This window comes from Rhinoderma darwinii, chromosome 6, assembly GCF_050947455.1.
Source record: "Rhinoderma darwinii isolate aRhiDar2 chromosome 6, aRhiDar2.hap1, whole genome shotgun sequence".
Classification (NCBI taxonomy): domain Eukaryota; kingdom Metazoa; phylum Chordata; class Amphibia; order Anura; family Rhinodermatidae; genus Rhinoderma; species Rhinoderma darwinii.
In genome coordinates, this window is record NC_134692.1 from 92,102,585 (window position 1) to 92,117,052 (window position 14,468).

Below are 14,468 nucleotides of genomic sequence, written 5' to 3' on the forward strand. Positions count from 1 at the left end.
CTCAGAATCCTGACACTTCTGAATCTTTTTTTGTGAGATTCCGGCAAGTGAAACCAAATCTCGCGAGATCACGGAGCTAAACGAGATTTGGTTTCACTTGCCGGAATCTCACAAAAAAGATTCAGAAGTGTCAGGATTCTGAGTACACATGACGTCCAGGCTGGATGGTCATGTGTATTCATTATCAGGACACTGTAGTAATGTTAGGGCTTGTGTATGAGGCTGCACATAGCGATATATCTATATCGCTAGTGCAGTGTAAATGAATGGAGAGGAGTGCATGATTCTGATTGGTCAGCGTCATGCACTTCTCTGTACAACGCCCACTTGGTCGAAAGTAAAAGTACGCCCACTTGGGCATTAAGAAAGCTCATTTGCATAAACTTAAATCGCTCCTAACTTTGTGAAAAAAGATCGTTTTTTTTAAATAAAAAGCATTACCGTCACCTACATTACAGCACCCATCTCCTTATGTAGGAGACAGGGCACTTATAATGTGGTGACAGTCTCTTGAAGAACTCTTCAGTCCTGCTGGGACAAAGGACAGGAATCCATAAACCACAAAAAGAAGACGCCCTTCTGAGTGAAACAGTCTCTAGTGTGGCGGAAACAAGTGAAGAATCTCTTAAGAGTATTACCCTGGTTCCAGAAACTTCCAGTTGTAGTAAGGACAGATGCCTGCTGAGGAGCTCACATCAGAACATAGTTCAGTGATTCTGAAATATCTCTAAAGCCTCCTCAAATCTAACATAACTAACCACTGTTTAGAAAGCTCTGATATTCCTAGAAGTACAAATGAAAACAAAGATATCAAGATATTTTTGGACATCTCTACCGTAGCACACCTGAAGAAACCAGGTGGAACAATAATCTGTTGCCTTTGCCAGGTATCGGAACATATTTTGATCTAGGCAGAATAAAATGGCTCACCTAAGTGGAGCAGTGAACATGGTAGCGGACTACCTGAGCAGACAAACTTTTTATTCCCAGCAGAATGTTTGAATCTGCAAGTTTTCAAGGACATCACAAGAAAATTGGGACTGCTGGAAAGCGACATATTTGCAACCAACAAAATCAGGAAGTTAATAAAATACTTTTCCCTGTCCTATCAGGGCACCTACTCCTGTTGGATTCTCCCATCTCAGACATGGAAGGGCAAACTTCTATATGCCTTTCCTCTCATTCCCAGGGTCATAAATAAGGTGCTGGAGGATGGAGCATAGATTATTCAAATAGCCACATATTGGCCCAAGAGGTCATGGTTCCCGTTGTTACTGAAGATGTCTAGGGAAGCCCCTTGGCACCTACCTCGGAAAATATCTACTACTCTCTGGTCCAGTTCTGCATCCAGAGGTGACTGCCTCATCTTACAGCTGGATGTTGAAAGGAGATTGTCGATGGATAATGGCCTTTCAGAGAAGGTCATAGATACCTGATTGAAAAACAGGAAGAAGGTCACTTCCAAGTTTTACCACAAAAGTATAGAGAACCTTCCTGAACCGGACCTCTTCATAACATTCCTTATTCTAGCTCAGGATATGTACTATCCTTGAATTTCTTAAATTGGGTTTGTATTTAGGTCTAAAGACTAGCACTTTAAAAGTTTTATGTTGCAGCCTTTTGCACCTTAGATCAGAAACCTAGCTGACCATCTGTGAAATAAAGAGATTTTTTTTTTAGAGCAGTAACTCTTATGACTTCTCCAATAGTAGCTAGTGTTCACCATTGAGACTAAATTATCCATTTGAACTAATTCAAGATTCTTCATTTAACTTTGAAGATGTAATTTCTTCTAGCACTTACTCTACGAGAATATGTCTGTGAGATACAATCTTTCTATTTCAGTCCACATTGTCTGAATATTCTGGAAGACAAGAGTTTTTCTAAGACTTTTACCGTCCTTCATTCCAGACGTATTTTATTGTCCACAAGATATATCCCTTCTTTCTGTGCCTCCCCTAAAAATAAAAAGCGTTTCATACGTTGGATAAGAAGACCTATCTGGAAAGGACAAAGAATTGGCTTGTGCTCCACATCAATGCTGTGCTTCATTTGCCTCAATAAAGAAGGATATTTTACTGAACGATAAATGCCGTGGAAGCCTTTCTTCTATATCACATTCCAAACTTTTTTTTCTTATACACCCCTGAACACCACCTGCTGTGAATTGATGTGAAACCTGTCAAGGATTGTGTGCGTGTATGGTGCTGGGCCCTGTGGTGCTCCAAGAGCCGGAGCAGTGCCGGTCTTTTTTGCTTGCCTTTTTTTACATTTGGACAAAGACATTCTAATGTCGTGCAATTATTGATCCAGTTCCATGCAAAAACGGGACACAAAGCAAGCAAGATTTCCATCTCAAGATGAATTAAACTATTTCCCGTTCGCACAACCTCATGGAGAAGACTCCTCCCTCGCTTCTTAAAGCTCATTCAACCAGAGCTGTTTCTACCTCCTTAGCGGGGAGTTCTTGTGCCTCAATTGAGCAGACCTGTAAGGCCGCGACGTGGTAAAGTCCAAACACCTTTGTCAGACACTACAGATTGGACATAATGTCCAACCAAGATCTAAATTTTGGTTGTAACATATTACAGGCCTTTGTCGTCGTCCACCGCCCCCCTTCCTAGAAAAATCTATGTTCCTTCTCCTGGAGGTGTATAGGGAAAAATGATTATTACTTGGCGATAATTTGATTTTCCTTTTAACCTCCATGGCAGCACTGGGTTTTTCCCCCACCCTATTCTATAGATTTGTTGAAAAAGAATAATAACAATTCTTGGGATGCATATTATAATGTCTCTTAGATATTAACTGGAGAAGGTTAGAAAGAGGGGTAATTTAAACTTTCGTGTTCTTTTTTCGAGGCGCGGAATCCCTCCTGGTGGTGCTGGTAAGTATTAATAATCTTTTCTTTCGTCTTTCTCTTTGTTTCTTTTTTCAAAATGTGTTTTTTGTTTTGTTTTTTTGCTATTAAGTAGGGCAGGGGTCAGCAACCTTCGGCACTCCAGCTGTTGTGAAACTACAATTCCCAGCATCACCTGACAGCTTTTGACTTGATTAATAAGACCCTTGGCTGTCATTGCATGCTAGGAGTTGTAGTTTCACAAGAGCTGGAGTGACGAAGGTTGCTGACCCTTAAGGTAGGGGATTTGCCACAGATTTTTACTTACTACGGATTTGCAGTGAATTTGTTGCAGATTTACATTTTAAATGAACTAATATGTTTACCACTTACCCATAAACTGCTTCAACCCAGAAATGTTATATTCACCACATTTTCATACGTTCTGTTTCCTCAGTTCGTTCTATTGGATCAGTTGCTCTTCGAAAAGCAGAGAACATTGATTATAGTGATCACTTTGATGTATTTAGCATCAATTTCAATGAGGAACTTGTTGCACTTTATGGTGGCAGTCTACAAAAGCAAACCCAATTTGTACATATTTGCATTAAAGCAATACTACGCCTTTATAAGGTAAGATTTGTATCAAATCTCTGTTTTATTAAGCCTACGCATAGTGGACTACTGAACAAACAAGGGGGTTTGTAAGTAAGCACCAACGTAGTGATGCAGTGAATTTGATATCATGGGGGTTTATTTCTTTCAAATATTTTTCCACCTGATTTATGTAGCTGTGCCCATGACTTCGTATGCGCAGACCACTGAAAAACGTACCGATGCCGTGTTTTTTTTTTGTTTTTTTTTTGTTTTTTTTTAAATATACACCTAGCCTTGGACCATACTCAAAACAAAGTGGAAAAAAAAAAAAAACATCAACAAATTCAATGAAAAATAGTTTTCTTTCAGTAGTCTGGTTCATTACGACAACGCTTCCCTGTAAACTGTGTTAACAGTAGAACCACCAGGGATGTGTGCATAAAGATTAGTGGAGTTGGTAACACGGGATAGAGCTGGCCGTGCGCAAAGCATCTGACACTGAGGTCCACGCCCGCAATGCGCAGCGTTTTGCCCTGCGCTGCATCCTGTTAAAATCTCAGCTTCTATCATGTTTTGTTGTAGATTTGTGATTTTTAGTCGGGTGCCGTTACATAGTTTTGGTGGGCTTAAATTTCTAAGAAGAATTATGGGGATGCCTACTTTTAAATTCATTTTTGTGTGACGGAAGAACGGGTGTTCTTATGGAATTAAAAAATTCCACCTGATACTTGGTAGCGTCTTCTTGTTCAATGACTTTGTTGATCGAGATATATTCTGCATTTTCCTCGTGAACATACGTCAATATTTCAGTGTTTATTGCTGCTGCCTGGTGGTTGCGAGGGGTCAAAGTAGCTCTTTCGCATAGCCAAGAGTTTTCATGATTTGTTATTTGCATTGGGTCACCATACACAGATGAAATGAGGTCTTTCAGTGATGGAACAGTGCAAAATAACTTTCCCTTCTTCTTGCGGATACGTGCTGTCACCAATTTTTAGTAATAAATCTAAAAACTCTTGTGCATTTGGGTTTCCTCCTGTTCGCGCTTGCATATTTATTGTTAAATGCATCGGTATAACGTTGTGCCACAGACTTCAGCTCTTTAGGCAGGCTCTAATTTCATCTGCCCTCGTTCCTCATGGTATGACTGGCAAAGTCTGACTAAAGTCGCCACAGAAAAGCATTGTCATACCACCCATGGGCCGGTATATTTTGTCTATCTCGCAAGGTTCTATTTACTGCTTCTACGGCTTTATGATTTGCCATAGTGCCCTCGTCCCATATTCCTAAGCCGCAATCGCGTAGAACCCTTGCTTTGTCGCTGTTTCTAGAAACATTACACACTGGGCTTTCTGTAAGATTCAAGTCAATCGGGATCTTGAACATTTGTATGGGCGGTTTTGCGTCCGGGCAACAATTTGGCTGCTATGCCCGATAAAGCGACCGCAAGAGCAATTTTGCTTTGAATGCGTATTTGGGCCAAGATAACCTTGGTGAGAAATGTTTTTCCTGTCCCACCGGGTGCATCTAAAAACAGGATTTCTCCCAAAGTACCATCTACGCTATGACACACGCGATAGAATATCATACGCTGTTCCGCTGTCAGACTCGAGACACCGTTTTGCAATGTTTCGTCCAGTTCCGCTGGATTATAGTTTATTTCCGCTGCGTTCTCCCTGTTAATGCGTTCCCCGTCTGTAGCTGGTGCGGTCATATCATGTTGAAAGACAGGATTACCCCCTATAGATGTAAGTATGTCTTGGATAGCCAGCAAACATCGATTCATATTACTTTCACGCAACCTGTCGTCCCGTTTGCCGATATTGTTTAGTTGTGCGTTCCTGAAAAAGTCTTCAACTAATTTTTCCTGATATTTTTGCCACAACTGTGCAGCATCCGAAAGTCCACAAAAAAAAAGCTAAATGGCAAACAAATGACGCAAGCGATGTGGACTATCGCTGACGCATCCTTCGGCCAAAGCGCAATCCCAATGCTGATCACCATCTAGCAAGTGACGCACTCGGCAAGCAGCCTGGTAAGTAGCATATTCAATATCGTCAACCTTTCCCAATCCGACAAAAGAAGTAGGTTCTCACACTGTATGTAGAAGTAAGCGTAAGTAATAGCGTTCCGAGTTGTTTGGATGCACCTTATAGACTCTCCTAATGACGTGTTCTTTTAAAATTCCGGGCTCGCCGTTCACAGCTTTTCCACGTCTTCTATGGTTGAAAACAGCTTGCTGCTTATAAGTATAATATGACGGAACTTCGTTATTTTAAGTGTTTGTGCGAAATCATCTATTTCACAAAGTTGAAAGCATGCCAGCAAAGTGGTTTGTCTCGGGTTTTCTAAAGGCTCTGCCACATTTTCAGGGTTGAAGTACACCCGTTGCCCGCCTTCAAGGTGAACATTAAGATGCATCAGTGGTGGATGTCTCTCGTGAATGTGGAAGCTCAAAATGCATCACACCGCCTCAGAGCTTACATATCGGCCAGATTGGAACCTCGTGACTTCGTCGTATTCATTATTATTTCTCAACGCAAACGTGGCCTGGTCACTACCCTTGTTGACGTATTTACATATATATTTGATGGCTTCGATGCTGTTACATATTTCGACGTTGATGTGAGTTTGAAATGTTCTTGATAATACCGGTGAATAGGGTACAACCCATCGATTGTCCAAAACAATTTCTTGACCATGTTACCTGACTGTAGCAGTGAAACCGCCTTGTAGGGGTTATCTTCGAATAGACAATGGATACCCATTGTCCCCCGACATCATTTGCTCTAATAGCGCTCTAGAGTATCCTTTAGAGCAATGACCCTCCTGCATGCAATGAGAGTTTCTATTTAAAGCGCCGCATGGCCCATGAACCATGTTCGTCTTTACAATCTCGTGCAATATCTGATCCTTGTTCTGGTCAGGATATTCAGCACTTATGACAGTGTCAACAGCATAGTGACAAATTTTTTTCTTAAAGCCACAGGAGAATGTCGGCGTGTGGCAAGCCACGCTTTTGCCACTCAATGCTGTACATGAAACAAAGAGCTGAACCGAAAACTTTTTGTTTTGTGATCACGTCGATCATCAACTTTAGTTTTTAAGTGGAAAACTCTGGCTAAAATATCAGTCATATCATAAGACGCCTGTCCTGCGAGAAGTTCTTGAGAAATTTTGTACCACTTCGGATTAGTTGTGAACATTCTGAAAAGGTCCGGCCGGCCTTATTTTCGGACGTTGCAGAAAGCATCTTGTGTACGTTCATACATGTAACGTGGGCCACCACTAAAACTGGATGGCAGGATAACTAATCACTCTGCGTTTTCCACGTTATTATCTTGTTGCATGGTGTCTCGCAGATGCATGTATTCTTAAGCGCGTAAATGTGTCTGGTTAGTGCGTAAGTACACTAAACGCTCCGTCTCTATTTTCGCATACATGGCCACAATAAATTGGCTGCACAATCTTCGAAATCGTTGCAAATAGATAATACTATTACGCCTTATCTGCAGCAGGCATGAATAAAATTGCTGGGCTGATATATTTTTATGAAAATTTGTTACCCAAAATTGTACCCATCTTCGCCGTGGCAATAAATTAAAGGATATTGCAGGGGGTCGTAAGCTCTGTTTCGAAAATGCGTTGCAGGCGATTGTCGTGAGTGATCAACTAAAATCACTGCAACTTCTTCTGTGACGGGGTTGTTATGCCTGGCGCAGTGTTCAGCAACAGGACGTCCATCTGCGCTGATGATCATTTTCTAATGTTTGCTTTGTCCCTGCGGAATAGACTGTAATGCAGCTTTGAAACTGCGCGTATGGATTCACTTGCTGCAGCATGTTTTGAAGTGGAGATATAAGGTTACTATTTAGTTGTACAATGTTCTGATTTCTGATATTGGCTTGTTCATTGTAATCTGATACAAAATAAATCTGAAGAAATTTTGGCTCTTGTGGTAGAAAAGATCCGGTGAGATGGTAAACGTTGCCTTGCACCTTGAAGGTTGGCATGAATGGTGCCTCTGTAATTAGTTTTGCCCCAAAAGATGTCATTTGGAATGCGCTGTTATATAAACGGATACTGTCTAAGAAGTGTTTTGGATGCGGATGGTCACCATTTAAAAGTTGTTTTATAAGCTCTGGAGGTTCATAAAATTTTCAATGTGAGCTTTACCACTTGAACAACAGATTCCATTTGGTTATTTTCTCCATTTGAGAGCACCGCAAAAATTGCAAATTACGCCCATACCACCTACGGAAGCGAATTCAGCATAGTCAATCCTAAGGGAATACATAAAACCTGCTGTTTCCTTATTTTCCCAAGGAACAACATTGTTTGCCGCACCATACTCCTGAGACTCAACTGAATCTTATGATGAAATAGACATTCTATTAAGAGAGTGTCGAATTCGATCAGCCTCTAAGCATGATTGAAGTTTTTCTGCTGTTTCTGCCTGCCATATTTCATCCACGCTTTCCCTTTCAGGCAATAAATAACTTTCCTTATCTTGGCGCGTGCGTTCATAATGCTCTCTAGCTGATTCCAATAGTCGTTGATATTGGTCTTCGCTTTCGAGAGCTCTGGCATACTTGTGATGTTTGCAATCGTCGGTTAATTGCGCTTCTCGTTCTTCACTACTTTCAAGCTCTCGAGAGGCCGCTGTGACGACTCAAGCGAGATTCTCTGTCGGTGAAAGTTTTAGACTCGTGTGATGATGCATGGCACTCTCGGTCAGCAGATAGTCGAGATTCGTGTTCCTTGTTACTCTCCAGAGACCGAAAGGCCGCCATGCGAGCACCCTGTGTACTTAGCCAAGACTCACGCTGCGTAGAAGTTTCTGATGCGCGAGTACTGGCCAGACGTTCTTGAGCTGCAGTAAGTGTCACCTCGTGATCTTCTTCAGATTCTTGAGAACTAATATTTTGTCTCATTCTTTTTGCATTTCAGCTATATTGACAAATATTTGAACTTTTTCTGGAAGGCATTTACTCTCGAGACCGAGAGGACGCTGTTCGAGCCCTTTGAGATAACCAATCAGATTACAGGTTTTTGAGGCAGCTATGTGCGTGAAAGCAGCGAGCGGATTGGTTGCTTTATCTCGCTTTGTGTAATATCCAATACAGACAAATGTTGGAACTGTTGTCCATAGCAATCGATCAGATTGTAGTTTACATAATATTATACCACCTGACTATGCCCCTGATGTACTCTGCCCAGCTTACATGTACCCCCACATTATAAATGGAAACACTAGCAATACGCAAACATACTACCAAGCAAAATCCACGCTCCAAAAGCCAAATGGCGCTCCCTCCACTCTGAACCCTACAGTGTGCCCAAACAGCAGTTTACTTCCACATATATGGGAGAATCCTTTTAACTATTTTTGAGGTGTGCGTCTCCAGTGGCATAAGCTGGGCATGACATATTTGCCACTGAAATGGCATATCTAGGGAAAAATATTATTATTTTTTAATTTTCACCATCCGCAGCGCATTCATTTATGGAAAAGACCTGTGGGGTGAAAAAAGCTCACTACACCCCTTAATAAATGCCTTGAGGGGTATAGTTTCCAAATGGGGTCACTTCTCAGGGGTTTCTTTTTATTATTTCACATCTGAGCATCTGCAATTGTGAACCAATTCTTTGTAAGTCGCCAAATTAGGCCTCAATTTTGCATGGTACTCTTTCACTCCTGAGCCTGGTCGAATGTCCAGGCAAAAGATTAGGGCCACATGTTGGGTTTTTCTAAAACCGGGAAACACTGCATAATAATTAGAGAGCGGTCTTGTTATGGTGGCACAAGCTGGGCACCACATATTGGCGGATCTATGGAAAAAAATCCCATTTTCACTCTGCAACATCGAGTGCACACTAATTTCTACAAAACACCTCAGCAAGGTTAACATGCTTACTACACCACTAGGTAAATGCATTGAGGCGTGTAGTTTCTAAAATGGGGTCACTTCTGGGGGGTTTCCACAGACGCCCAGAAACCTATCCAGCAAAATCTGCACTCCAAATGGCGCTCCTTTCCTTCTGAGCCCTGCCGTGTGCCCAAACAGCAGTTTATGACCACCTATGGGGAATTACCGTCCTCGGGAGAAATTGCTTTACAAATGTTGGGTTCTTTTTTTCCTTTATTTGTTGAGAAAATGAAAAATTCTACGCTAAAGCTACGTCTAATTGAAGAAAAAGGATTTTTGTTTTCACTGCCCAATTCTAATCAATTCTATGAAACATCTATGGGGTCAAAATGCTTACGACTAGGGATGTCTCGATACCAGAATTTGGACTTCGATACCGATACTTCATTTACTATTGCGATTTCGATACTTTGCCAACAGTAATAAAAAAATTCTTCCATTTTCTGATGTGAGGCGCGAGGTGTGATGAATTTTGAATGTGCCTCACATTAATAGTAATTAATTCCATCATGTTTCTCAGTCATAATGGGTTCATGTGTGAGGTACATGATGGGGTTAATTACTATTAATGTGAGGTTAAATTCATCGCACCTTGTACCCGAACAATAAGTGTAAGAAAGCAGTTTCTATTTTTTTACAGCGTACACCTCATAAATGATTTAAAAAAAAATTGTTGTGCAGGTTATTACGGCTGCGCCAATACTGAATATGTATATTTTATGTATTGAGACTTATTTTAATGTTTATTGTAAAAAAGGTGTATGTGTATTTTTTTATTTAACATTACTTTTGTTTTTACTTTATTTTTAAACTTTAATGTACTGACATATGTTAGATATGTGCCAGTACATTAGCCTGTGTATGGATAGTACACAGGCAGTTGTTAGGACATACCGAAGTATGCCCTAACAACAAGAAATATGGTAAGACAGCCCTGGGGTCCTTCAATGGGCCCTGGGCTGTCTGCCCATATATGGTATGTCCCTCAATCGCGTCACAGGTATTCCTGTGACGCAGTCCAAGGGGCATCCCCCCTTCGCATTTTCCCCTGAATGCTGCAGTCAGCTGTGATCGCAGCATTCACGGGAATAGCGGTGGAGATGAGAGGTTTCTCTGATTTACGCCAGCGCGGCTGCGCCTGTGTAATACAGCCATTGCCCCGCTCCTGACAGAAAGTGCGTGCGCGTTCAGCATGAGTCGATGCGGCCGGCGCTGCATTAATGAGTGGCGGTTCAGGCACTGAAGACAGAACATGGGGGTGTTTTGTAGTGCGCCTGCCATGTTCTGTCTTCAGTGCCGCCACTCATTAGTGCAGCGCCGGCCGCATCACATCATCCTGACCCCGTGCACTTGTCAGGGGCAGGGCAATGACTGTATTACACAGCCGCAGCCCCGCTCTCATACATTCATGTGTTACTATACTTAGCTGTGCGGCAGCGCAGCAAAGTATCGAAATACATGAAATCGCGGTATCGAACCGTTTGGGGATGCACAGTATCGAAACCGAATCGAAGTTTCGATGCATTGTGCATCCCTACTTAATACACCCCTAGATGAATTCCTCTAGGGGTGTAGTTTCCTAAATGGAGTCACTTTTTGGGTGTTTTCATTGTTTTGTCCCCTTAGGGGCTTTGTAAATGTGACATGGCCTCCGCAAACCATTCCTGCTAAATGTGAACTCCAAAAGCCAAATGGTTCTCCATCCCTTCTAAGCCCTTCCGTGTGTCCAAACAGCTGTTTATTACCACATGTGGGATATTGTTTTACTTGGGAGAAATTGCTTTACAAATTTGGTGGTGCTTTTTCTCCTTTTAGTCCTTGTGGACATGAGGAAAAAAATCGCTAAACATAGTAACATAAAGTAACATAACATAAAGTAACAAAGTCCAAAGTGTCACGAGAAAGCAATCTCAGAATCGCTTGGATAGGTGAAAGCATTCCGAAGTTATTACCACATAAAGTGAAACATGTCAGGTTTAAAAAATGAGGCTCTGTCAGGAAGGTCAAAAGTGCCCAAAGCGGGAAGGGGTTAAGGACAACAAAGCATTGACCAATGTGTCCCCTGCCCAATGCAGTTGTTTATCTTTTTATCATACATGTTTTATGTATATATTTTATTTTGCATATATGATCGCTATTTACTACTGCTTTTTTCTTTTTTTTATATATATTTTAGAACCAAGAATATCCTCCGCAAAGTGTTGTACTTCTTGGACATTCAATGGGTGGCCTTATTTCAAGAGCGTTATTTACACTAAAGAATTTTAAGCCTCAATTGATAAATCTCATTATAACACAAGCAACACCTCATGTTATGCCAGTGATGCCTATAGATTATTATCTAACTGGTAAGTTTGACTTTCAATATATAGTGTGTGTTTGGGGGAAACAACATATGCTTAGACTGAGTTTGTGATATACATTAAAATGATCGGTCTTAAACAGAGACTACTTTATTTTAGAGATGGGTGATCTTAGGCCGGGTTCACAGGTTGCCTTTTTGAAATACTGGAAAGAATAACGCATCTGAAAAACGCTTGAGTTTTTAAATACCTGTGTGTTTTTACAAATCGTTTCAGCTGTAATCTGGTTTTCAATATACTTGTTATATGCTTACAGCTGTAAAAAAAAAAAAAAGTTTGTAAAATGCATAAGTTATTAAGAAACATCCGTTTTTCTTTCCAGCATTTCAATAATGCAACAAAAACGCACCATGTGAACCCAACCAAGTGTGGATGAATCGCCTGTTCATTTTTTAAGAAACTAAAATGGGGTGGGGACAAATACAGAGGTGCTTGTGTGCATCTGCCCTAACATACTGTGTGATATTTTCTACGACAGTGGTAGAGCAACTGGCAGACTGAAGGTCCTATTTAGCTCTCGGAGGGTTTTGACTGTTTTCCCTTTCTCAGCTCTTCTATCCATGTACATAAAGTACAAGGTTTTGTGCACATGCTGTACTGCCTTGTGCACATATACTGTTCTATGTTACTCATACAACAAAATTGTATTATTGTATTATTAATCGTATTATGCCTCGTTTTACGTCTGAAAATACGGCTCCAATACGTCGGCAAACATCTGCCCATTCATTTGAATGGGTTTGCCGACGTACTGTGCAGACGACCTGTTATTTACGCATCGTCGTTTGACAGCTGTCAAACGACGACGCGTAAAAATACAGCCTCGTCAAAAGAAGTGCAGGACACTTCTTTGGACGTTTTTGGAGCTGTTTTCTCATAGACTCCAATGAAAACAGCTCCAAAAACGGATGTAAAAAACGGCGCGAAAACGGCGCGAAAAACGCCGCAAAAAATGCGAGTTGGTAAAAAAACGTCTGAAAAGCAGGGTCTGTTTTCCCTTGAAGACAGCTCTGGATTTTCAGACGTTTTTGTTGACTACGTGTGAACATACCCTAACTGTCTGGATACCCCACTGCCCCACCTGAACTAATGCAAAAAATATTTTGAACTATAAGCTATATACTGAACTAATGTGCTGCATACGTTGAGACTGAAAAAGTAGCAAAATTTTCCAATCATATTTTGTGTGATCAGGATCTTTGTAGAATACCTTTCGCTATTATGCTTCGAACTATGTAGGTGCTTTCTTATATTGAAAATGTTGTTGTGTGCAATTTCATGAAAATAATTCTGCTTTAAAATTAACTTTATATTGTATTAAGTACTTTTTAACCTTTTAGCTGTCAGGGGTTTGAGAGCAATTTTCACACTTGTGGCATACTCAAACAAAACCTGAGTTCTAAAATCGAAAGAAAAAAAAATATTACAACCTCATAAATGTCTTGATAGATGCTGGTCCCAGCTCACATAGAACGTAATGGAGAGACCAGTGCGCATGCGTGGCCACCTCTTCACATTGACCCAGCTTAAAAATCAACGGTCTGTGGTTGTTTTTGATATAGGTTCGGGTCCCCGAGCTGTGGCCTGCATCTGTCAGACACTTATAACGTATTCTGTGGATATGCCATAAATGTCTGAGATGGGAATAACGCTTTAATTATTATATAAGTTCTACAACTTTCTAAGGCTATGTTCACATTTGCGTTGGAGGCTCTGTTAGGCTATGGGCAAAAAATAAGACAAAATAATGCAGCATGGGTTCTGTTGGGCGCTGTTGATCTCCATCCTGTGATGGATCAGTCACTAGCCTCATTTTCGTTGTTCCTATGACTAATCAGAACAACGAAAATAACAGATGCAGATGTGAACAATGCCTAATCAACTTTGGGGGATATTTATTAGCCCTGTCATGACCAAGGGTCATTGATGCCCCTGACTCCAGGTCAAATGTTTTATTTCTGATATACACTTCTTTAAACAGTAAAATCTTTGCAACTGCTTTGACTATTCTAACTATTTTAATTGTTTCTTTACAAGCGTTATGAGGCTTACATTTTCCAGATTAGTTTCAAAGCCCCTAACATCACTGTCCATAAATGGATAGTGACGTCAAAGGTTTTCTAAGATGGGAGTCCCCGGCCAGGGCGCTTGCTATGCTTTGGCCGGGAACGACATTGAGGAGAGAGCCAGCAGACAGGGAAGTGCAACGTTGCACTCATTAAAGCCCATTCCGCACTGAAACCATTTATATACATGACAATTTCACCGGGAATCGGCTGTTGAAACGTATATGGCTGTCGTGAAGGGGTTAAGACTGGCATTTGATAAGCCAGTCTTAATAGAAAGAAAGTTTGCATAAAATGCACCTAATATTTTAAGAGGCACAAGCCTTTGAATAAATTATGAACTAGAAGAGAAAAAACACAACACGGCGCCACATAGTACAAATTAACCTGGAGGTATTGTTAAAATAGAGAAAAAATGTGCCCACCTTGTGGTGTTGTACAGGCAGGTACAACATTCGGAAATTGCGATAAACAAATGAATCCAGGATAAAGCTGCTGCCAGGTCCATAAACTGCAACAAGGAATGTTGCCAAATGTAAAATATAAAAATAGGAAGAAAAAGGACAAGGGCCAGAAAGGCGCTGCTAGTTCCAAAGATTGATTAAATTAACATAGTTCATAAATGTAATAATAAATAATGAAATAGTACAATGCGCTACGCGTTTGGACGCCGGAC

At 41.0% G+C, this 14,468-nt stretch overlaps 1 protein-coding gene across 4 annotated transcripts in view; it reads left to right on the forward strand.

Annotated features, from left to right (window-relative positions):
- PGAP1 (post-GPI attachment to proteins inositol deacylase 1) overlaps positions 1-14,468 on the forward strand; it is a 734,955-nt gene that overhangs the window by 44,476 nt on the left and 676,011 nt on the right. For 3 of the 4 annotated variants that reach the window (XM_075830035.1, XM_075830034.1, XM_075830036.1), the window contains exons 3-4: positions 3,297-3,472; positions 11,540-11,711. In XM_075830035.1, coding sequence (XP_075686150.1) covers positions 3,297-3,472; positions 11,540-11,711 — 348 coding nt within the window. The remainder of the gene's footprint in view (positions 1-3,296; positions 3,473-11,539; positions 11,712-14,468) is intronic. The other variant, XM_075830037.1, reaches the window with a different exon arrangement.